At 45.9% G+C, this 23,833-nt stretch overlaps 1 protein-coding gene across 5 annotated transcripts in view; it reads right to left on the reverse strand.

Moving 5' to 3' along the window:
* SOBP (sine oculis binding protein homolog) overlaps positions 1–23,833 on the reverse strand; it is a 567,669-nt gene that overhangs the window by 296,660 nt on the left and 247,176 nt on the right. For all 5 annotated transcript variants that reach the window (XM_069606562.1, XM_069606564.1, XM_069606563.1 and 2 more), the window contains one exon: positions 14,544–14,695. In XM_069606562.1, coding sequence (XP_069462663.1) covers positions 14,544–14,695 — 152 coding nt within the window. The remainder of the gene's footprint in view (positions 1–14,543; positions 14,696–23,833) is intronic.

Consider the following 23,833-nt stretch of genomic DNA (forward strand, 5'->3'; position numbering starts at 1 on the left):
GCGTATTCTTTCAAGGCATCAAGCGAACGTTGGAGACCCATTGGTATAAGATCCAATTTTACGGTGTTATCAGCATAAGTGATACAATGGATCTTCTTATCACCATAGCTGGGGGGATGATTGTGTGCAGCTTTTAGAGCATAAACAAAATCCACCACATATAGGTTGTACAGCAATGGTGCAAGTACGCAACCCTGCTTTTGACCAACATTGGTTCGAAAAGCTTCTGTGCATGCTCCCTCTTGGCATAACCTCAACCTTACCAGTGTATCACTGTACAACAGCTTAATAAAATACAGAAGAGAAGAATCCAGGCCCCAGACACTTAACTTGTTCCACAGTCTTCCTCTATCAACAGAGTCCAAGGCAGAGCTATAGTCCACAAAACACATATAAAAGGTTTGATCCAGGATTTCGAAGGATGTCAGAAATGAGTGCAAGTAGCAACCAGATGGAATGGATTGTGCTATGACCCTTCCTGAAACCAGTCTGTGTAATATTTAGAATGGAATTTGAGTCAGACCATGTAGCGAGCAGCTCCTGCATTAAACATGAAAAAATCGTTGAGCTGATGTCCAACATGGCCAGCAATCTGTAGTTATTTGGGTCAAAGTGTGGCCCTTTCTTACAGAAGGGAATCAAAATCGACTCCAGCCATGTAGGAGGAAAACAGCCAGTCTCACACACATGCAAAAACAAAGTCCTGAACAATTCAGCCCAGCGTTGAGGATCTTTCTTAAATACTGCGTTACAAAGACCATCTGGTCCAATGGCCCTTGATGATTTAGACTTCAATATTAATGAACTGATATTAGCCTCCTTCACATGTTGCCAAACCAGAACCAGTCTTAGCAGCGCGCAACACACAGGTTTGAAAATCAACTTTTGCCCACCAAGTCTTCGCAATATGTGCGGGCCAGGAGCTCTCAGTGATATCACATATCGCCATATCGGAGTTAGCAGATCTAAAAGTGCGTAATAGAAACCAGAATTTCTTGGTATCACTTGTCCTGAGCATTCTGTCTATAAAACGCCAGTTAAGTGAATTTTCATTATATTTGTATGCTCGCAACCAACATTTATATCTAGATCTGGCTATTACTTTAAAGATTTCTTTTCTCTTCCATAGGTACAGAGCCGTTTCTATTTCTTGCACGGAGGATAACATTTAACTTTTTCTTGGCTATACCCAAATCATAAAGGGCCCGTGCCGTCGTGGTTGATTTTTCCTACAGACCTGTTTTGATACAAATACACAATACCTATCTAGTAAGCTATGGCTATTGCTTTTAGGCCCTAATTACCAGCTAGTTTTAGTGGGTGTTACCGATCACTAGTGGGAAAACCAGAGATTTATAGATGCCAGGTCTGGGGGGGTGTGGCGGGGAGCCCATGGGAGACAACAGAGGGATGCCCATTACAGTGCACCCCTTTTTTCCAGCCCGTTGTGGTACATTTAACAATCCATACATTGAACAATCTGCTCAGATTCATTCTAAACGATCTGCGTTTCTCAGCTGGTTTAATAAAAGTAAAAACCATTGAATGGTCTCCCAGATTCAATGAGTTATTGAGGCCACCTGTAGCTTTTGTATAGCAGTTCATGCTGGATTACCCTTTCGTCTAAGTGCTGTAATCCTGCGTGTTCTCATTACCCAAAGTAATGGTGCACGATTTATCAACTTGGCAACAAAGAGGGGCTGTGTCGTCGCAATGACTGCAGGTTGCACATAGATATGAAAGGCAAGCGCTTAACTTTCTGAGCTATTTTGCCAGGAAATATTGGGGAATTACCTGAGATAATTGAGAATTGGTTTCTTTCACTGGTGTATTATCTTGAGATGAGAAATCGAGGGAGGAGTCCAATATTACTTCTAGTATTTTTATCTTTCATGTCATGTACGAGCTGTTCCCAATGGGTTGGGCCATTGTAAGGGCTTCACTCTCCTGTCCACTTCAGTAGAGAAATATGGGTTCCGACACCCCTGAGGTAGCGGAAACTGCTCCCTCATCTAATGGTAGATCTGATTTGAGTTCTTAGTAATGCTGTTAGGAAATGTGGTTCCCACACAGCCCTCCCCTTTTCTAAACTAGGATAGATTGGGCCTCATTACGGGTCCAGCAGCAACCGTGCCGGAAGTACCGGCGGGTTACCGGCAAACCCGCAAATATTTACCACTGCCTGACTCGCCGATAACACCAGGGGATTACAACCCGGGAGGTCTGGAAAGTGAGGCGCTGGTAAATAGTAGCCCGAGTGGGAGGCGTAGAAGCACTCATCCTCAAAGAGACCTCCCTCTTAGACTTATCAGTCACCCCTCGACCAGCAACTCAGACATTCTGTCTGCCAAGCTAGCACTGTCCCCCAACAGCACCATCAACATTCATGTCATATACCGCCCTCCAGGTCTCCCCTTCAGGGACACCTCATCCACCGACTCAGCAACAACATCAAAAGCTCCACCAAGACCCTTCTACTTGGAGACCTAAACTTCGATTTCAATGATCCTAAAGATAAAGCCGATACCCTCACTAATGAACTTACTGACCTAGGATTCACCCAAAAAGTTATGAACCCCATGCATTCCAAAGGCTGCACCATAGCCTGGGTGGTAGACCATAACTGCCTCACCACTATCACTTCCAATACAGCCATGTCATGGACTGATCACAACAGTATTGAATTCACACTACCCATCACCAAAAGCCACAAAACTCTCACAACTGCCCCCGCAACTCAATTGAGAATCTCAAAGAAGCTCATTGAGTAGAACCTCTGCCCATACCTTAATATCCCTGAGCTAGCCCCCCTTTCTATAATGACCCTAATACATTAGCAGACATATATAAGGACATTCCGACCAAAGCCATTAATGCAATAGCACCTCTTGAATGCAGAAAAAGAAAAGAAATCGCTACACTCCAATTCTTGGTTCACTGAAGAACTACAGTCCTTGCGCTCCTGCAAAAGAGAGGCACTAAAAAAACTGGCAAATTAATCCAAGTGATAGTGCCAAAAACAGCTTTACTTAATCTCCCACCAATACAAAGCAGCCATCACCAAAGCTCAAGCCAACACATTCAATGTACGCATTTCCCATTCTAAATCACACTCAAAGGAAATCTTCACTATCTTCAATGAGCTCCTCTCGCCACCTAACACACCAGATGAAATCGTTAAAGATGAAGCCTGGTGTGCCAGCATTCAATCTTCCATGCTTCATAAAATCGATTTCCTTAGAAAAAAAAAATCCTGGATCACTGTAAAGCTCTACCTCCTCATCCTGAGCCTAAGCAAACCAACTCACCCCCGCGTCAACTAACTACACTAAACCCATCTTCACCTTCAGTGACATCACAATTAGACTTAATGAGCCTTCTCAAAAACCTCAAACCCTCTATGTACAAAGGTGACATATGTCCTCCTAAGCTCATCAAGAACTGCGCAGATCATCTCGCACCACTCCCGACGGCTTTCATCTATGCCTCTTTCAGAACAGGCATTATCCATGACAGCCTCAAAGAGGCTTGGGTCCGCCCCCTCTTAAAAAAGCCTACTCTCGACCCTCTACAACCAAATAAATACCAACCGATAACCACCATGCTCTTCCTCCTTAAGATATTGGATAAAGCCGCTCATAGCCAAATCCAACATTTCCTGGAAACCCACTATTTTAGGAACTAGGCAATCTGGTTTCTGAAAAGGACATGGCACTGAAACAGCCCTGGTGGATCTAAAGAACCAGATTACCCAAATCATGGACAAAGGCAAGCCAGCCCTCTTGTTACTCCTAGACCTCTCGGCTGCCTTCGATTTGGTGGACCACAAGACCCTCACATCTCACCTTACAGACTCAGCGAACTTTAAGAAGCAGCACTCTGGATCACCGCCTTCCTTGAAGGCAGAGCAATGAAGGTATTCACAAACATAGCAAACGCTACATCTACCCCCATTCATTGCAGACTCGCACAGGGATCATGCACAGCACCCACAATATACAACTTGCTCACAAAGCCTCTCTTCGACAAGCTTGACTCACTTGGTATCGCGTACACTACACTGACGATACGCTGGTACTCTCAACTCTCTCTGGCTCATACCACAAGATGCCGAGGCACTTCTCAATTCATTTCACCATCCAAGCCTGGATGGCGGTCAACGGCCTCTGCCTCAATGGGGATAAGACAGAAATAATTATACTAGGTCAAAAGAACGCCCTTGTGAAACTTGATAAACTGTACGCCAACTTCACCATTGATAACACCATTATCCCTGTGTCTTCAGCTGTCAAGACCCTGGAGGTCTATTTAGACTCCACTCTATCCATGACTGGACAGGTTAGCGCCATCACATCCTCATCCGCACACACTACCAAGCTCATAAACACCATAAAACCTTACCTTTCCAAACCCAATTGTCTTTCAATAGCTAGAGCAACTATTGGTGCTAAACTATTGCAATGCCTTACTAGCAGGTACATCTGAAAAAAACTTAAACAGGTTACAAGTCACGCAGAACAATGCACTTTGTGTAGCCTTAAGCATCCCAAAAAGGGAGCATATTTCTCAGGCCAGACAATCAGCTCAATGGCTACCGGTCAAAAAGCGAATCACCTTCAAGATCCTCACACACAAATGCCTGCCTCTCTCTGCACCATCATACCTATCAGAGACAATTACCAAATCCTCCTCTACTCGATCCACTAGGTCACAATACACCAACCAACTGCACGTCCCACGAATCATTAGGGCTAAAGCTGGTGGCCTAGGCTTCCCTTACATTGCTGCTAAATTCTGGAACGCACTACCCACAGACATCAGAGCAGAAAACGCACTCCTTGCATTCCGAAGAAAACTCAAAACCTCACTTTCTGTTCTGTAAATTGCAACTGCTTTTTATGACAACTCAACTGTTTTTATGCTAATTGTCACTGTTAACTGTCTCTAACAAACAAGCATACTGTAAATTGCAAATGTACATTGACCTGTAACTAAGATATGTCTAACAAACGCCACGATGCCCCTGGGGTGATGCGCGCTCTACATATCCGAATAAATAAATAATAGCAATTCCCCATTCCCATAGAGTCGCATAGGACTCTATGGGAATGGGGAACACGGAAGCACCGTGACGGTCCGCTTACCATGGCCGCTGTGTCTGGCAGGGTCCGATCCGTCAGGCACAGCGGCTCCGGCATGCAGACCTGTAATATGCCAGTCCGGAAACAACAGTGCTGTTAATCTTACCGGCACCGTTGTTTACGGACCGGCAGGCTCGGAATGAGCCACATTGTCTCTTGCATGCCTTGAATGTATGGCGCATGCGTGAGTGATGGTAGCACGAGTCACGGAATAATGCAATGAACCCTGACCTGTATGAGAGTTCCATGCGTGCTAGCTGGGGATCAATATGAAGCAGTCAGGATGTGCAGTGGATGCTGAGCCTTAATAAACATAACCCTTCATCTGATGTAACATGCATGATCCATCAATCGCACGGTTCCATGCCTCCTGCCATCACTCACTTAGGCTCCATACATCCAAGAAACAACATATCCACAAATCTCAAGCTCCAGCTGGTAGTGTTTGATACTGGGCCTATTTTAAAATATGCGTGGTCATATGTCTGCAGTGAGAATTTAGGTTTGCGCCCAGGTTCTACCAGTCAATGGCCATCTGCAAGATCAATATTTGGCATCAACTTGCAGTGAGAATGTAGGTTCCGAGTTTGCACATTATTTTTGAACAGCAAGGAATGCATAATACCGGGTGGTTTCCCCATTTCATCAATCTTGAATGTCTCATATCGGGTACTCGAAGGGTGTGCTCCAACTGTGACTGCCAAAGAAAAATGGAATGCATTCCAAGGTATTCACTGAAAATCCCGCCCATTCCTTTAGTCTGTATTTCTGCACGCTGTAATATATGATATCACTGAAAAGTCAGGGAAAGTATGGGTTGCCTGGCAACCTTCCTCTAGGGTCATAAGGGCCAGATCTTCTATATTTGATGCCATAGTTGTGGTACCTCTCAAGTCCTGAAGCCTGGCAGGCATTTCTGAAATACACTACGTTGGTGGGATTTGAGGGTTAGCCTCTAGTTGGCAATAAGCTTGGGCTCTGCTGTCTATTTATTCAGGTGAATGCTGATTGGTGTTTGTTTCGTGCATGCCGGGGACTTTCGGCTTAACGAGGGAGCGCTATTGCATGCTCAAAATATCGTGGTCGCTGTTAGGAAGGAAAAAAAAAAAATCACGATGCGACAATGAAAATGTTTCTGTATTCGACGCTCTGATTTTGCTGACTAATTTGCTCTGCTCTTCCACTTGCATGGGTTTTACAAGGGAGCAGAAGAGATGCATGACTAGGGAATGCAGTGGGGGTATGGGAATGGAGCAGGCGTTGCCGCTTTAGCCCGGGGGTCTGCAACCTGAGGCTCTTCAGATGTTTTGGCCAGCAGCTCCCATGGTCCCTCGCCATAGAGTTGGCTGGCTAGGGAAGCGGCGGGAGAGCCTAGGGTTGCAGACCCCTGCTTTAGCCTCTCAGGCGTTTGCTATCTTCAGCTCGGGAAAGTGAGGGTGCCCTTGGAAGTGTGGTTGAATGCTACAGGGGACTCACCAGTTAATTCGTTTAAAGGAAAGGCTACAGCGCCCCCTTGACCTGCTGTTTGCCTTTGGACAGGGTCAGCCTAGCTCTCACTTTGCTCCCTCCTGACTGCTCTGGCACATCCTTTTCTCGTGAGTTTTGTCGGCCTCATGGTCGGACCGCTGACGCAGGCATCCAGGATGCCAATTAATCCACCGTCATTCAGGTACCTGCATTGAACTGGTGTTGCGCGTTGTGGACCTTGCTTTTCATTTCGATTTTCTGCATACGTCACTTCTACTGCATGTCATTGCAACGCCCATCCACGAGCAGGTGTGAAATCGGCAAAGGAACCAACCACAACAAGGCTTGTGCTGATATGTTTGATGTTTCACTGTGGTGGGCCAGAACTAGGCACATTCTGTGGCCTTTCACAAGTTGCTCAAACCGTAGCGCTGCAAGGTTTGATGAAATCAGATGTCCATTTATTTTTTGGGGTGTCCATTCGTAGGCTAAAGCCCCTTAGAAGTAGAATTCTCTAGGGCACTGTTAGAAAATAAAACTTCAGGTCAATAAACCTCAGGAGGAAGGTTTTATCATAGATTGGCAATTGGTATATGACCTGGCCGTGGGTGGCCATGCATCAGAAATGTCCAATGAAAAAGGGACCGAGGTGTGTACATGGCCGATTAACTTGAGAAATGGCGTTATCTACAGCACGTTCAAATCATGACAAGATTACGTGTAACCTAGCACAGCTAGCTAGTTTCATTAAATATCTTTTTTGTATTTTGTTATAAACCCATACAGAGTTTCAAGAATTGCCATGGTTGTATTTAACCCCAGGATCAGGCCCTGGGAGTGCAATCCTACCAGAGATGCCCAACTTTTTTAGACCTTCCTGCTCTTTCCGGTGTTCCATAACTTACTCATTTCAAAATGCGACTAAACACAGGAAAACAATAGCAGGTGGCGTCAGTTTTTATCATTATATTTCTTGAATATATGCGATAAACACATGCTGTGGTTCAAAGGTTCAAATCGATAAAACAAGGGACGTTTAGTTACCTAAATGAGTCCTAAATTGGGATTCATACAGCAATTGAAATGGGGCAACAATCGCCTGATAGTCAATTTCCCAATGTTCATAACAGTCCTAGAGGCGAATTATAAAAAAAAGAATGGGGCTCGCTAGATCTTATTCAACCCAAAAGTGACCTATACTACACGTAAATTCATTGTCTTTCTTCAAATTATCCAATGGAAAGCTTTAAATATTGGCTTGATATGTAAGCGTCATTTGATTACACGTGGTTTGAAAGTGTAAGCATTACCCATTAGGGGCCAATTCACAAAGCCTTTGTGTGAGTATCGATGCATTTGGACTCCCACAAAAAGCAGAGTTTATACCTACTAAAAACTGCTTCATTCAGAAAGGAAACGTGGGCCTGCCGGTACTGTCACCTGGCATGCACAGGCCGTGCATCAAACCTCAGGATGCACAATCGATGTGGCTGGAGGAGAGACCATGGGAATGGCATGCAAATGAGGGGCGCACCCCAAACCGCAAGTAGATAGATCATGCTAAGGCTCCAGAAAACATGGAAGCCTGCTGCTCCCCAATGTGTCCTGTTCCAAATTGACGTAAATTCCATTTGGGACCCAGGCAACTCCGCCTGTCTTAATAAAATGTAAGCATTTGACCTTGAAAGAGTTTACTTCCCCACTGTTAGACACCATTTCCGGTGAAAAACGCGGAAGTATATGTTTGCTCACTTTTCACCTTCCCATGTTAAAGATCTCTGCCAAGGACCTGCCCTGGGAATTTGCCACTTGCCTGGGGGGCAGGATGCATTCCCACATGCAGCTTGACGAAGCCACACAATGCCTACTGGTGGCCTGATTCTGTGCAGTGTAGAGTGCAGCCACAGCACGGTGAATGTGCAAAACTGCTCCTCTGTGAATTGGGTCATTTGTGTTCCTAGAAGGGAAACTAAGATCTATGGGACTCACATGAGGTACATTTAAATAGCAAATGAAAGATGCAATTCTGCAAGGATGAAGACTCACCTTCTCTGGGCTCTTGAATCAGCCTGTCCGTCATCACTGCTGCATATGCCCAGAGGTGTAGCCAAGATTTTCTAACAAGTGGGGCATGAAGCTAATGTAGTTGGGCCCACCGTAGCTACATGAACATCTAAGAATTCTTACACAGTGCTGCTGAGTGGGCATCTACAGATTTTGGATGGGCCTTGCCCGCTCAGGCCCTACCTTGTCTACGACTCTGCATATGCCTACCATTGCCTCGACATTCTTGATAGCGAATTGCCTCATGTCTTCAACTCTGGCCTGTGTGCCTACTACCGCTTGAAAGTTGCATCTCCCTTGTTTGCACCGGCCATCTAAAATTCGCATTTTGTCTGTGTGCCCATTGCTGTTCTGAAAGTGTAACCCGCCTGTGTGCATAGTGCCATTTAAGCTATATCTTGCCTACTTGCTCCTTGCAATTTGAGAACTACATCTTGCCTGCTAGCACATTAACCTGCCTGTGGTATGCTCTACGATGACTCTCTACTGGTATTACCATGCCGAAATTTAACTAGATCCCTGTACCTTGACACAGACCACACTGGACCTGTTGCGCCCTTACGTGATATCCTGCTTACGCCACATGAATGCCTGATGACTGTGTCAGACACAATGTACTAACTGCCATAGCTGCCTTACCTTTTATCCGAGTCCTCACAACACTGATGATGATCATTGCCTGAACTTGGCAATATTGGCAATGCACCACATGCCTGCGCACTATTTGCTACACCACCTGATTTAGCTGCCTCTTGCTACATTGCGGTTATCGTTAACACCGTGGATATGCTGCCCCAGCCTGCGGCAAGTATTCTCCCACTCATTCTAGCCATCACGTGGACTTTAGCTAAGTCATACTGTGCAACACACACCTGCTCCATCTGCATTCATCACAACAACCAAGATTCATATTCCACCATGATGCACCATAGCACACCCCCTACATCCAACTCCCACACACACACACACACACACACCCCCCACCAACCCATACTTCAATGAACCCGCCTGTGGCTCAAACACTTTGCAACTAAATCCACTCCTAACCAACCTTGCACACCTCCTCTTAGGAACGCTAGACTGCCTCGCTTTCCCAGGGTCAAACGTCAACACACTAACACACCTTGTGCCTCGATTCAGTCAGCACCTAAACCTTCCTCGCCTACACCTAAAGAATTTAAAGGAGCTCTCATCAATGCTAGATCCCTCACTGCTCATGCCCTCAATATATCTGACCTCATTACTACCCACAACCTCGATTTCATCGCTATCACAGAAACATCGCTACACGCCACTACTGGCCCGCTCTTGTCTCTCGCTATTCCAGATGGATACTCTATCCTCAGAAACGACCGCCTATCCAACCTGTCCAAAGGTGGCGGCGTTGCCTTCATACATAGGGACAACATCAACATGAGGCTGATCCCCAACATGCATTGCAGCTCAGCTGAATCACTATCAGTGAAACTCTCACTCTCACCTACCAATACAGCGTCACTACAACTCATCTATAGACCACCCGGTCCCCTCTCCTCCTTCGCAGAAGATATCACGTCTATCCTCTCCAACAATACCAAACCTAATTCACAAGTATTGCTACTAGGAGACCTGAACCTTGGACTGTCTGACCCTAAGGACCTCATGGCCACCGAAGTTGCAAGTATTGTGTCAAACCTAGGTTTTCAACAACATAACCTTGAACCTTCACATAACAAAGGCAGAACGCTTGACTGGATCGTAGACCTGAACTGTAATACTACAATAAGTTCCAACTCAGCCTGTGCTTGGTCCGACCACCACATTATAATCTTCCAACTACCAGCCATCATTCCCAGCACCAAACCTACAATAGCCCCCTCTATTCCCACGAGGAACAAAAAGCATATCACTAGGGACAAGCTATTCCCGCTTATCCGACCCATTCTGAACAACTGTGCCACAACCTATAATGACCCAACGGTCTTAGTGGATACCCTCAACCAAACACTGCTCATAGCCATTAACACCATAGCCTCAAACTTAGGAAAGCTAAACAACGAGCTCACCTGAACTCGTGGTTCACTCCACAACTCAGAGCTCTGCGCATAGAGAAACGCAAGGCGGAATCACTCTGGAATAGTCTCCCTTGTGCCTCCAACAAAGACAAACTCCTCATCGCATCCCTCAACTACAAGCAAGCGAGAATTCAGGTAAAAAAAGAAACCTACAAAATGCGCATCCCACAAGCTGAATCTAACACGAAGGAGCTATTCAAAATTCTCAAAGAATTAGAATCCCCTTCACCCATACCAGATACCTGCAACAAAGACAGCTCCTGGTGTAATAGCATCCAAAATGCTCTCCTTTCCAAAATAACCACCCTACAAGAAAAATTAATGCCAAACAAAACTCCCTCCTATCTAAATCTCTGGCACCTAAAAACTCGACCACCTTCACCCAGCCTTCATTTAACTTCCTTCCTCTTACCATCCCTGAGGTTGAAAAAATTATCAGAAACCTTAAACCCTCCAATTGTCAAGGGGACTCATGCCCGGCACCTATCATTAAGGTATATGCTCCTTTCATCACCACCTTCATCAACTCCTCATTTCACTCTGGAATTGTTCCCAACAACATGAAGGACGTCTGGGTCATCCCTCTGCTCAAAAAGCCCACACTTGATCCGTCCATGCCTACTAATTTCAGACCGATTACCACGGTCCCTTTCCTCCTAAAAATTCTAGATAGAGCGGCCTACCTTCAGATACAGAAGTATCTGGAGACCAACAACTTACATGGCACAGGACAATCAGGCTTCAGACCCAGGCATGGGACAGAAACAGCCTTATTACATCTGAAAACCCAAATAGGGGACTTCAAAGATAATGGTAAACTAGCCCTACTACTGCTCCTGGACCTCTCTGCAGCATTCGATTTGGTCAATCACCAAATCCCAACACCTGAAATCGACTGGCCACTTTTTGGAAAACGCCACCAACTGGATCAGATCCTTCTTGGACAATAGACACATGAGAGTATTCTCTCCTATTGCATCTGCTGACCTGTCCCCAGTCCCCAGTCCCTTGTGGCGTTCCTCAAGGGTCTTGCGTATCTCCCACGCTCTACAATGTCTTCACCAAACCATTGTTCGATGTGCTTGACTATCTGGGTGTTACCTACACCAACTACGCGGATGACACCCAGATACTCATCCCCATCACTGGTGACTACATTGCAGACACCAAAACACTGAAAGACGTATACCAAGTCATCCAAGCTTGGATGGCAGATCACAAGCTTTGTCTCAATGTTGACAAGACAGAGCTCCTCATCCTTGGCACCCAACAAAGACTCAGCAAACTTGGCCCATCCTTCAGCACCTTCACCATTGATGGCAACACCATCAAAGTGGCTAAAGAGACCAAAACTCTAGGCATCCACCTTGATTCCACACTGTCCCTAACTCGACAACCGAATGCAGTAGCCGCTGCCTCTGCTTACACCTGTAAGCTAATTACAGCTTGCCGCCCGTTCCTCTCCACCCAGAACTGCATTACTCTCGCCAGGACAGTGGTTATGTCTAAACTTGACTACTGTAACGCACTTTATCTAGGTACCAACCAACGCAACCTCAACAAGCTGCAGATCACCCAAAACAATGCTATCAGAGCAGCACTCAACATTCCTAGATCGGCGCACATCTCTGACACCAGGAAGAGCTCACACTGGCTCTCTGTTGCCCAAAGAATTTCGCTTAAATCACAGACTCTCACCCAAAAATGTGTCAACAACCAAGCCCCTACATACTTAACTTCCCGCTTCTCACAGTACATTCCCGCACGGACTTTAAGATCTGCCCAAGCACAATCGCTCACTATTCCTAAATACAACTTGCAGACTGCCGGAGGTGTCAGTTTTCCAGTCCTCGCTTCCAAACTATGGAACTCCGTGCCTTTGTCCATCAGAACTCTCCCATCCGCCACACTTTTCAAATACAAAGCCAAGCTCTGGCTATCCTCCACCCCTCTCCTTCTACCAGCCTAAGCCACTTGCTCCATGACAACTGCACGACTGCACTTTTCTGTTTGATTTCTCATAATGTTTTGTCTGTACCTGCATATTTGCCACTGTTGTACCTTGGCATCTGATTTTCGCCTGTGAATTCAATCCTTTGCTTGTAACTTTATCATTGCCATTCTGTACCTGTGCCTTAAGTACAGAATGGCAATGATACAGTTACAAGCCTGGTTGCCCTCGGGCCTAGCGCGCTATACAAATAAATAAAATACAAATCAACCACAAATCGGATAACAGGCACGCGTGCAGTACAGAAGCCTAATTGGAGCAGTTAACTTTTCCCATTGTACGCATATGCCTACAAGGCCCAGCATGCAGTGGGCAGAAACAGCACTGGCTCGAGGTGTCACGCATAGCACTGGGCAACTTGTCATGCATGATGCGTGTCAGGTGGGGTAGTTTGACCAATAGAGTGTGACGCATTCTCAAATGTTTCCACCTGGTGTTAAGTCGGGTGGGGGTCCCAATTAACGTATACAGATAAGAGCACGGCAATTAGCCTAACGTAGAAGAGGGCATATGATGAGCCAAGAGCCCTTAAGTAGCCAGGTGGAAGGTCGTGTGGCGCCTTAGAACATGCTAAGGGCCCCACTGCAATGGCATGGACAAAGGGCCAGATGTGACTCAAAGTTCTTAGACGCTTCTGCACAGTGACACTCCGTCCTGGTGAATCCCCATCACACCTCGATAGTGAGAGTGTGAAAAAACTCATTCTTTAGAGGCATTTTTCTAAAAAAATAACTGCACTTTTATCATTTTTGCAAAAACCACAACCTACTCAGTAAGGGCCTGAGAACTTGCGAGGGCTCATTTAGGCTCCGAGTGTGCACCTTTTCCATTTTGGGTTTATGAATAAAATGTGTTTTGGGAGACCCACAGCAAGCAGGCTGCATAGAATTCAACTCGGGTATGGTAGGCGGAGAGTTATAAAAAACAAGTAAATAGATATAAATGACCTCTCACAGAGGACATGGGTCTGGAATGTAGGCACGTCAGGGAAATCTTTTCCAAGGTTATACGCCAAGGAATGCGTGCATTTCTCACAGCCTTTACGATGACTCAGTAAGTTCAGCTCCTGGTGCTGACCTCTATTCTCAACCTGCAGCTTGATAAAGCTAGGGCTATCAACTTGGGAAGCAGTAACGGCTTTTTATTTATTTATTTATTTATTTGAAGAGCTTCGTTATTACTGTTATAATTTTTTGAAATATGAATAGCAGAAGTAACGGTAGTAGTGAGGCGCCAGGCCATCCTCATCTTTCTAGATCCCTGTGAGCACCAACAAAACAGACAAAAGCCTTCAGAAAAGTATAAATAAAAAATGTATAAAATAAAAGCAGCTCCAAAACGACGTGCTCATCATATACACATCTGTCCCATAGACTCCAGCTAGGAGTACATACACAAATCTAACAGGTACAGTCATGTCAGCATATACGGTTAGCCTCTTGGCCTCCTCTAACAGTACACACCTTTCCTGGTCTCCAGCCTTACCTTTTAGCCCACTTCAAGCTGAGCCCTTATTCACACTTCCAGACCTCATTATTCCCCTTAGGTGGCGCAGGTCTACAATGCACCGTTGGTACACAGTCAATTCTCCATCAAAAAGCTTAGGTATGTTGCTTCTCTGAAGCAGGCCAGGCACAGGTGAGGGGGGTAGAGAGTCACACATGTTGGCAGGACCCCAATAGGGACAGCAACATTCGCAAGCCCACAGCTTTTCCCACAAGTTACAGAAGCAGGACACGAGGTCAGAATTTAGCAAAGGCGCTCCTAGGCCTCTTTTGCGGTTTACTTCTCTAGCCCCGTTCTTACCTTGTTTCGCTTGAAGTATGCTCTTCGGCAGGCCGCAAAGCACTTCTCGCTGCAGAAACTCTTCACCTCACTTCCCATGCTCAGCGAGTACCGCTTGATTCCCACTTTCTGGCACCAGGCACACATTATTTGCACGTTTGACACATCATCCTCTACAAGGGAAAGGAAAAGAAGTTACATAAAACGGTGGCGGTGGACGGACAACATTGCTACTCCTCAGATCTAGGGGCTGGGGCTTCATACGGCGTGGAGGCAACCATTACCACATGCAGGATAGAAAGCAGTAGCTCACGCTGGCTAAAGAAGCAAGTGGTGGCCTATCTGTAGGGCAGCGCGTGGCTCCTTTCCTTGCCAATTGCAGATGGACCCTGTGCTCTCCAGATCCTTTGGACTACAACTCCCATGAGCTCTAGCTAATATAGTCATTGGTCAAAGGTAATGAGAATCGTTGTCCAATAGATGTCAAGAGCCGCAATTTGCAGACCACTGCCTTACACCATTTTAGCATACTATGTGCTTGTCTGATCAAAGTTATTATGACTGGACCAACTAACTAAAACCTTTTAAGGTCAATTAACAGTAAATGATGCAATGCCTGGGGTAGTTCTCACACAACAGATTATTGCTTCACATCTTGTTTGCATGCGATCTACAGTACAGATCACTATCCCCATAGCAGGTGTGCATGCAGTCATCTTGTGGGGTAGTTGAAAGGCAATGGGCAGAAAATTGGCATGGTAAAGAAGTGGGCCAGGAAAAGAGCCAATGCACCACTGCCCTCCCCTATCCACGCTCCACATCCAGGGCAGGAATGGGAACATACTCCTTGGGAAGAGTGTGAAATCACATGAACAGTTACATAATCTAGACAATATATGTTCCCCATTTCAGTAGAGTCCTAAAAGTAAGGTATTGTAGCGAGATGGGAACTGCCTATCAAATGAACAGCGGCCTGCAGCACACCTCCAGCTAGAGTCCATGCATGAGGTGCCGATGCAGCACACCTCAAGCTGGAGTCCATGCATGAAGTGCTGATGCAGCACACCTCCAGCTAGAGTCTCGGGTCCATGCATGAAGTGCCGATGCAGCACACCTCCAGCTAGAGTCCATGCATGAAGGGATGATGCAGCACAACTCCAGCTAGAGTCCATGCATGAAGTGCCGATGCAGCACACCTCCAGCTAGAGTCCATGGCTACGCTGTCCTCCACTGGGGTCAAGATTCCACTACTTTTTTGGAACACTTCTACCACTGCACAAAGATCTTACCAGTAGCAAACTCGGATGTGTTAAAACATATGGCCACAGAATCTGACTAAGTCCAGGAGCAGTCCTGTCAAACACAAAGTCCACGCAGTTCCACCGTGAGAATAGTGCTCGAAGAACCTCTGTGGAAACTGCAGGACGACAAAATTAGGTAACTCATAGATGCCTCCGAATGGTTTAGCCTGATTTCCTCATTAAGAACCCATTTCCAACAATATTCACCTGTGCGTTCACCTGAAGGGTCTAAAACATGAAATCATTCAGCACAATTATCCGCTATCCTATCACATCAGAGCTGATTCTGATGTTGTAAGATGTGTGTACAATCTCTAAATTAGATGTGAGGGATGCTTGCACCAGTTACAGAATGACCCTAAATCACTCCTGTAGGGAACACATGAGCACCATCTGGACTCTTGTCAGCAGCAACCGTCTTTCAGAGAATTATGGACTCACCAAATATGGCATACCTCCAAGATGATATCCTCGCACACAGAGAACATGTTCTGAGCACACTTCTACTCTGGGCAGAGCAAAGATTGCAAACAGCAGGCCTGAGATTATGCCTCTATCCCGCTGTACCTGTAGGATCCATAGACTACTTTGGCCGCAGACTATAAGCCCGTGGGATGAAACCCCAAAAGGGTCACTGGAAAGCCTTAATCGAAGCTCACGGGCCCACCACATCAAAGGAAGAACTGGAGTCTTATGGTTGGTATGGTAGAGTATTATGCAAAGTTCACGCCAGAATCTTCAGAGAAAGCTGCACGCCTACACTTCATACTAAAGAAAGAAACACCTTGTGTGCACTGAATAACAACAGAGAGCATCTGTACAGGTGAAATCGCACATCCTCATTGCCCCTTGTCCCAAAGGATTTGATACGAAGCTAGAAACCTTCCTCATAGTCCATAGATGCCAGTTGCTACGGCATAGAGGCCATTCTCAAGAAAAGAAAACAAAGATGAACAGGTCTCGACATTTGCTTCTGTATCCTTCTCTACAGTGGAACAAAATTACTCCTCAACAGAAAAGGAGAAGTTTGACTGCACTTCCGCCATCAACCCCTTCTGCGTGTATTTGTATTTATTTAAGAAATGGATGTCATTTCACCCAGAAATGTCTTACAAAGTTCAAAGTAACAGCAGAGGAAGTACTAGAATAAGGTGCCTTTACATGGAAGCAGTGTTTTATTGAGTGATGTATGCCGGGCTGTGAAGGACAGGGACTGAAGGACAGAGAAACATAACAGGAGCCTGAGGAGAGTAGAAGGAGAAGAATATCGGAGTATCCACATCAAAGAGGTGAGTAGTTGAAGCCAAATGAGGAAATGATGTTGCAAAAGGAGGAGAATATTGGGTGAAGGGAAGATAGTCCAGGGCTAACCCTTGAGGGGCGCCCATGTGAAGGGGTGTTGTGAAGGATGTCCTGGAGTCTCATGAGATAGAGAAGGAGTGGTCAGAGAGATATGAGGACTCCCAGCTGAGTATGGTGTCATTGAAGCCAACGAGGTTAAGAGGGAGAGATGATCCACAGTGTCAAAGGCAGGTGAAAGGTCGAGAAGAATGAGGATGTAGGAGAGGTAAAAGTGGTGGTAAGTGGTAAGAGAATTGGCGGCATCGATGAGCATAGTCTGAATGGAATGTTTGTACCAGAATCCAGATTGAAGGGGGTCAGCATGTGAGTGCACTTCAATATAGTTGACTATGCAGCTGAAGACCACCCTCTTGGGGATTTCAAATTGGCTGGGAAGGAGAGAGAAAGATCTGTAGAATGGGGAGACATTTGGGTCAGCAGCTGGTTTCTTTATTAAAGGTAGGACTGTTGCTGTTTTGGTGAATTGAGTGGAAGTAACAGTTGCAAATTACAATTTGTGGCACAAAGGTGTCAAATGGAACACAGGATGGGTTAGTAGAGCGAATGCCGAGTAGATGTTCAGTGGGGGAGGTGTGGGAGAAGCAAGATAGTGAGGATAGTGTGGGAAAGGTGGGGCTAGGGGAGATTGAGGGAGGGGCTGGGAGAGATAGAGTGGACATGGCAATTTCAGTGGGGAAATAAGAGATAAACTCATCAGCGGAGACAGAGCAGGAAATTGATGAGTTCTTAGCAAGAAAAGCATGGTCCGGGGATTCCTCGCTAGTTTGTGATGGTGCAGGCAGAGAGAGGAAACAAGATGAGTGTATTGAGAGAATTTGGCTGCGTTGAGAGCTGTGGTCTGGGTCAGTAGAGTGCACTTTTGGGCAGTGGGACGAGTGAAGGGTCACAGTCTGTGCACCAAGGGCATAATCAGATACGCATTGTTGTCCTCAAAAGCTGGGAGGCAGGGGAGATCCATGGCTGAGGATGCAGACAGGAAGAGGTAATGTAACGGGCAGTGATTATTGTAAGGGATAGACAAATAGTGCAGAGTTGAATTTTGTAATGGGCAAATTCAATGGATTGAGCAAGTAAAGGATAGAGAGCTTGGAGTAAGTTGTTGACACAATCATCTGGGGGAACAGGTTTAAGCTTCATAATGGACCACAAGTATCCAGTCCACATGGTGGGACCACATTGCCCAACCTAAAATTGGCCAGATTATTTGCAAAACTCCAGGAATACACGTTCTCCATACACCAACTGACAGGGTGACCAAATGACAAAGTGGACGGCATGTCAAGGCTGCCGAAGATGTACCAAGTATCAAAGGTCTTTCTCCAGGACAAGTGCATGGCAGCTTCGTTAGCAAACATGAGTGGAGAAAGCTTTCCTGTGATCAACAAAAATGATTAGCAAGATGCCAAGAAAGCAGATGTCACTCTTAAAAGCACAAGATACTGCATAATACAATATCGACGTGAAGAAAGAATCCTTCACCAGTGCATCACTCATTTTGGCAACTGGCTTTAGATTTCTCCGTAAGCTGCAACATTCTGTTCAGAGGAAACAAAGCATATACACAATCCCAAAGTAGAACTACGATAATAAGCGACGCACACGAAGGGCACTTACTGGCCACTCCCACCCAATCGCGCGTCAGGGAAGGATACCGAAGCGGACAATGGGGTAGAGCACTACCATGAATGAAGCAACAGTGACAAAAGGCTTAAACTACGATGAGCCCCACTTCAAAATGTAGAGAAACATAACAAACCTTGGAAGAAAGTTGGCCTCAATTTTATAGGCCTGTTGGAGAACATGAACAGTGACGACAGATACGAGATAGTAATGGTGGACTACCTATCCAAATGGCCACTGTCATCTGAACACTGGGTAGGGTCTTTAATCGTGAAGGACTACCCAAACAGTCAGAAAATGGCATCCATTTAGCATTGGGGGAAATGCGAAATTTCATGGAAAAGCACAATATCACAAGAACAACTTCACTCTTTCCAAGTTCAGGTCCCACAGGAGAGTGCTCAAGCAAGGCCGCAACTATGTCCTCACTGACGACGAAGGAGTGTGGATCCTAGAACGGGTAGTTCGCTACTGCAAGGTATGCAGAGGGCTCAATGAGAATCCCCTCCTGTAGGAAGGAAAGCAGCACAACAACTCTCGTGGACAGTGATACTCATGACCCTGAAGAAAAATTAGAGAGGACTCATGAAAGGGTCTCCAGAGGTGCAGCAACCTTGACACCTTTCAAAAAAGCCAATGAACCCTTGCTGTCCCAGTCAGATGGCGGCTCGGTGTGCACCACAACAGTTTTCTCCACCAGCAGACAGGGGTGGACTGGCCTATAGCGCACTCTGGAGATTTCCCCGTGGGCCTCTGCACCGGGGCCTCTTTTGTGTGGGAACCTATTGCATTTTCAAATGTTCTCATAGGAAAAGGGTTTGGGTTTCTGAAAATGTGCAATATGGGGCCACTTTGAAAATTATTTCCAGGGTCTCTTTGGTTCCCAGTCTATCCCTGCCAGCAGGCAACAAAAACATCCCAGACCCCAGAAGTGGCAGACACTTTAACGATCATGATCATATGTTTTCATGAATGAACCCAGTTAGTAAAATATTTGGCTGATTCATATTCATTGCTGTCTATCACTGCTACAGTGAGGTCCAACTCCACAAATACATCCACTTTGATGTTACGTTATGTTGATTTATACCACGCACCAATACCACCCAAAGGCAGTCTCCAGGCACTCTTGTGGCTCTGCAAGAAAGAGGATGGGGCAGGTTAGAGAGGGAAGAATGATCGGATTGGTCCAGAACCAGGAGAAACTGGTGCCTGTGTGTGTTGGCTTGCAGATGGTAGGTAGCGTGCACTGGCTTGTCGCATCCATATGGGTACGGTCCAATGCCTGGGATGTTTCTATGTGACTGTTTGTTATGTTGGGGTGCGTATGTGTTTTATATGAAGATTGGCAGGTGTTAAAGGTTGTGCACACTGGTTTGTTGTGTCCGTACGATTAAGGTCAATAATCCGGGTTTATTTGTTGTAAGTGTGTGTTGTAAGGAAGGCATGGTATCAACAGTAAGACAGACACACAAGTGACCACAGTTCAAGGGTATTTATTGAACTTCAAATGGGTTTGAAAAATGTCTATCTAATCCTAAATCTAAAGATGGGAGCAAGCTACGACCATCAAATAATATTAACTCAGTCCTAGTGGTGTCTTGACAAAATAAAAAGGTCTATACTAATAAACCTATTGCCAATCCTTACCTCTCTTTTCTAGCACGAGGATGCAGTTCAAAACTTCAACATCATGGCCTTCTGAGCCAAAGTCTCTTTGCTGTTCAAAGTGTCTTCTTTCAGAGGGCCTGATGCAACAAACAAATAATAAAGGTCCCTTGCTTCCAGGATTCTCATACGCACTCTTTTCTCAGGTGATTTACTGTTCACCATGGATCCCCCTCCGCCGGGCTCCAAATCCACTTTAACACAAAGTTTGAATTTCACATATACACAATTTTCTTAGGATTGCCTAGTGTCCAATTTCTCGAGTGATTTACGGTTCACCGCGGATGCCCCTCTGCCAGGCTCAGATCTGTTCTTACACAAAATCTTCAATCAGTCTCCCTCTGCAGGGCTCAGACGAAATTATCTATTTTATCACAAACTTGCGTTAACAAAAAGCCTTCAATTGATCTCCCTCCATCGGGTTTGGACCAACTTCCTCTACTTTGTCATCAACTTTCTTTACTGTGTCAACATCGAAGACTTTCGATTCTGCACAGCATTTGGCTTGCCCCGTTGTAGGACCATTTCGATTAACAATCCTTTGCCACTCTTTCACTTTGTCAAGTCTTAGCTGGACACCTTACAGAGACCTTCGATTGAGCATGCTCGTGGTGCCGGATCACTCCGTCAAAGGTATCGGATATCTTGGTTTCAAAGTTCAATCATTCATCTGCAGTTCAACTTTACTTGCGTTGGTTATCACACGTGTTTCATACAATGTTCGTTCCAGCGCTCGCCATACAATGTTTCCGCTTGCAACCTTGGCTTCAACACAGAATGGTCTCTTGTATCTGTCTCACCAGCTGTGTTGATGTCACTGATGCTGCTTTGTTGTTGGAGCCAAGGACAATAACACGGCAGCTGGTGATTCTCCCCACCTTGATTATCGATGTGGGAGGGCCCTGGATACCTCCGACACACAATGCATGATTCCTCAGCCTGGTTTCCTGGTCTTACGCTTTCTATTCTCAAGCCTTCATGAAAGTAACAGTTCCTTGTCAAAAAGGTCAAGGGAACTTCCCTCCTTGTGATCCCCTTCGGTTTCATCGTCTTTCTCCTTGTGTTTAACTGCCATCTTGAAACTACTGTTTCCTTGTGTACTTTGCCTCGCTCATTGTGCGCTCTCATACTCTGCTTTTTATCCCTGTGGGGAAGTGTAATGGAACTCAGGTGTGCATGGTGGTCAGTAATTAACACCCGAGCCGTATATCTGACATGTCTCAATACAATGGTCAGGCAGTTGGTTTTCTCTCATTGCAGGCTGTCCGGGAGAAAGTGTTTGTGTTGTGAAAGGGGGACGGGTTGAGTTCCTAAGTATCCTACCTGGTAGAATGGGTTAAAGGTTTTACAAGGAAGGGGATGACACGTCTCACCATCGAGTGTCCCACTCCCCGAAGAACCCTCACCCAGGCGATCCTCACGCGCTGGTCTACCCCCAGGAACTGAATCCAAAAGCGATGGCCGTGTCTTGGCCACCTGGATGACAGATCTCCGGGGAATAGTGGATGAGACACCTTCTGATTTCTCACAGGGTTGCTTGTGTTGGGTGTGTTTTAGGGTATAAATTGGCTAGCCCAGTGGGCGTGTATAGGGTTTGAGTGGTGTATTTGAGGAAGTAGAAGCAGGGTGATTAGTGCTTTGGCTACTCGCTAAATTCTTCTCTGTGGCTAATCGACACAGTCCTATCGGTTGTGACAAATGACAAATCTCCATAATTCTATCTAGGTGTGAAACATGGTTAATCTTCTCAATTCTATCTAAATGTGACCCATGGCTAAACTTCACAATTCTATCCAAGTGTGGTGCATGGTTAATCTCAATTCTGTCCAACCCATGCCTAAACTTCATAATTCTGGTGTGTGATCCATGGTTAATCTTCATATTGATAATGCACAAATGCTTTCCTCGAAACTGGGTGCGTCTCTGCACGGGAGAAATCAAAAGAGGGTAACGGTAGCACTCCCACTAATGTTCACACAGTCTTCCTCCCCACTCCCTTACTTTTAATCTTGACCTGAACCGGATAAGGCAGGAAGGGGGGAGATGATGGGAGGAATGACAGTGGTGCCATTTCAATTCCCCAAGGATGGTATGAAGGCTTCTCGGAACAGAAATATTCTGTGACCAAAGATGGCAGGGGGCATATCATGGATGGTCATGGGTAACTGCTAGCCCTGAGCTCTTTTCAATCGCGATGGGGATCCGCCAGTGAATTCTAGACACACTGTTACACTACCATGCAAACAGTCCTGCAATGGCATGGGAGAGTGCAGTCCACAGTCTGGAAAATTCAAGAGGTGCAATGAGGTTTTGGGTTCAGAATGAACCTTTATTTAGCAAGGAACAGTGTACAAAATCCCAATGTGAGGTGTTAGAATGTGGACTTTGTTGGAAGTGGAAGGGCGACAAAATAGTCATTTGAAAAGGAATACAGCTCTCAATGGGCAGTTTACGTGACCAGTTAAGATAGAGCCAACCTGAAGCAGTGGTTATGCGAGGTGTCTATTCCATTCCACCCACTGTGCCGCAAGCCCAGAAGGTGGTGCAGACACTGTATTTTGAAAATGGACCGCCGGCTGCAATCATACGCAGTAATACGCCAGGGAGAGCAAACTTCCAAGTTAGGGCTGGTGGGAGCAGCTCTCCGGAAACCTTTTCACAACCCTTGTCGGCAGAAAGGGATTCCCTCATCTCCGCCATGCGGCACAAAGGGATTCCCTCGTCCTCACAATGCATGCACGGCCGAGCATAGGTAATCCCTTTGCTTAGGCGAGTCCTGAAGAAGGTGCTGGAAGGGGCCACAGCAAACCCTGCAATGGCAGTGTGGTAGCAGCACCTGTCTATGCCATTTGTGAGATAGAGCAGTGGGTTCACTGCTCGGTTTAGCTAGTGTGGAGAAGAGGCGGTGCAGAGGTGACGCTACCACTAGCTGGGTCTGCCTCGAAATTGAGCAGAGATGGAGTTTTGCTAGCTCAGTTGACAGGATACAGAAACGTCCGCTTACCCACTTCTAGGCTACACAACAAACATGCACGATAGGCACACGTTAGCTACAAAGTGGATTTAGACAAGGAGTATTAACAAAATTGTTATGGGCAGGAAACGAATGGCAAAGACACAAAGTGATAGGCACATGGAAATGGTGGTGTCAACACCTTATGCCCGTGGCTCGCGGGTGGCATTCTATACCATTGATTTGGTTCACAAATCAGGGGCACAAGATGGCCTCCTGTCCAAGTTCCACCCGCGCTCCCTCCCATGACAAAGTGTTGGTTTGTAAATGCAGAAAAATACTTACCCTAAGGTGCAACAAAAACAAAATCATGTACCTACGCAAATGTACCAAATTAATTAATGAAG

Source organism: Ambystoma mexicanum, chromosome 4p (assembly GCF_040938575.1).
Source record: "Ambystoma mexicanum isolate Mex_15411 chromosome 4p, UKY_AmexF1_1, whole genome shotgun sequence".
NCBI classification, from domain to species: domain Eukaryota; kingdom Metazoa; phylum Chordata; class Amphibia; order Caudata; family Ambystomatidae; genus Ambystoma; species Ambystoma mexicanum.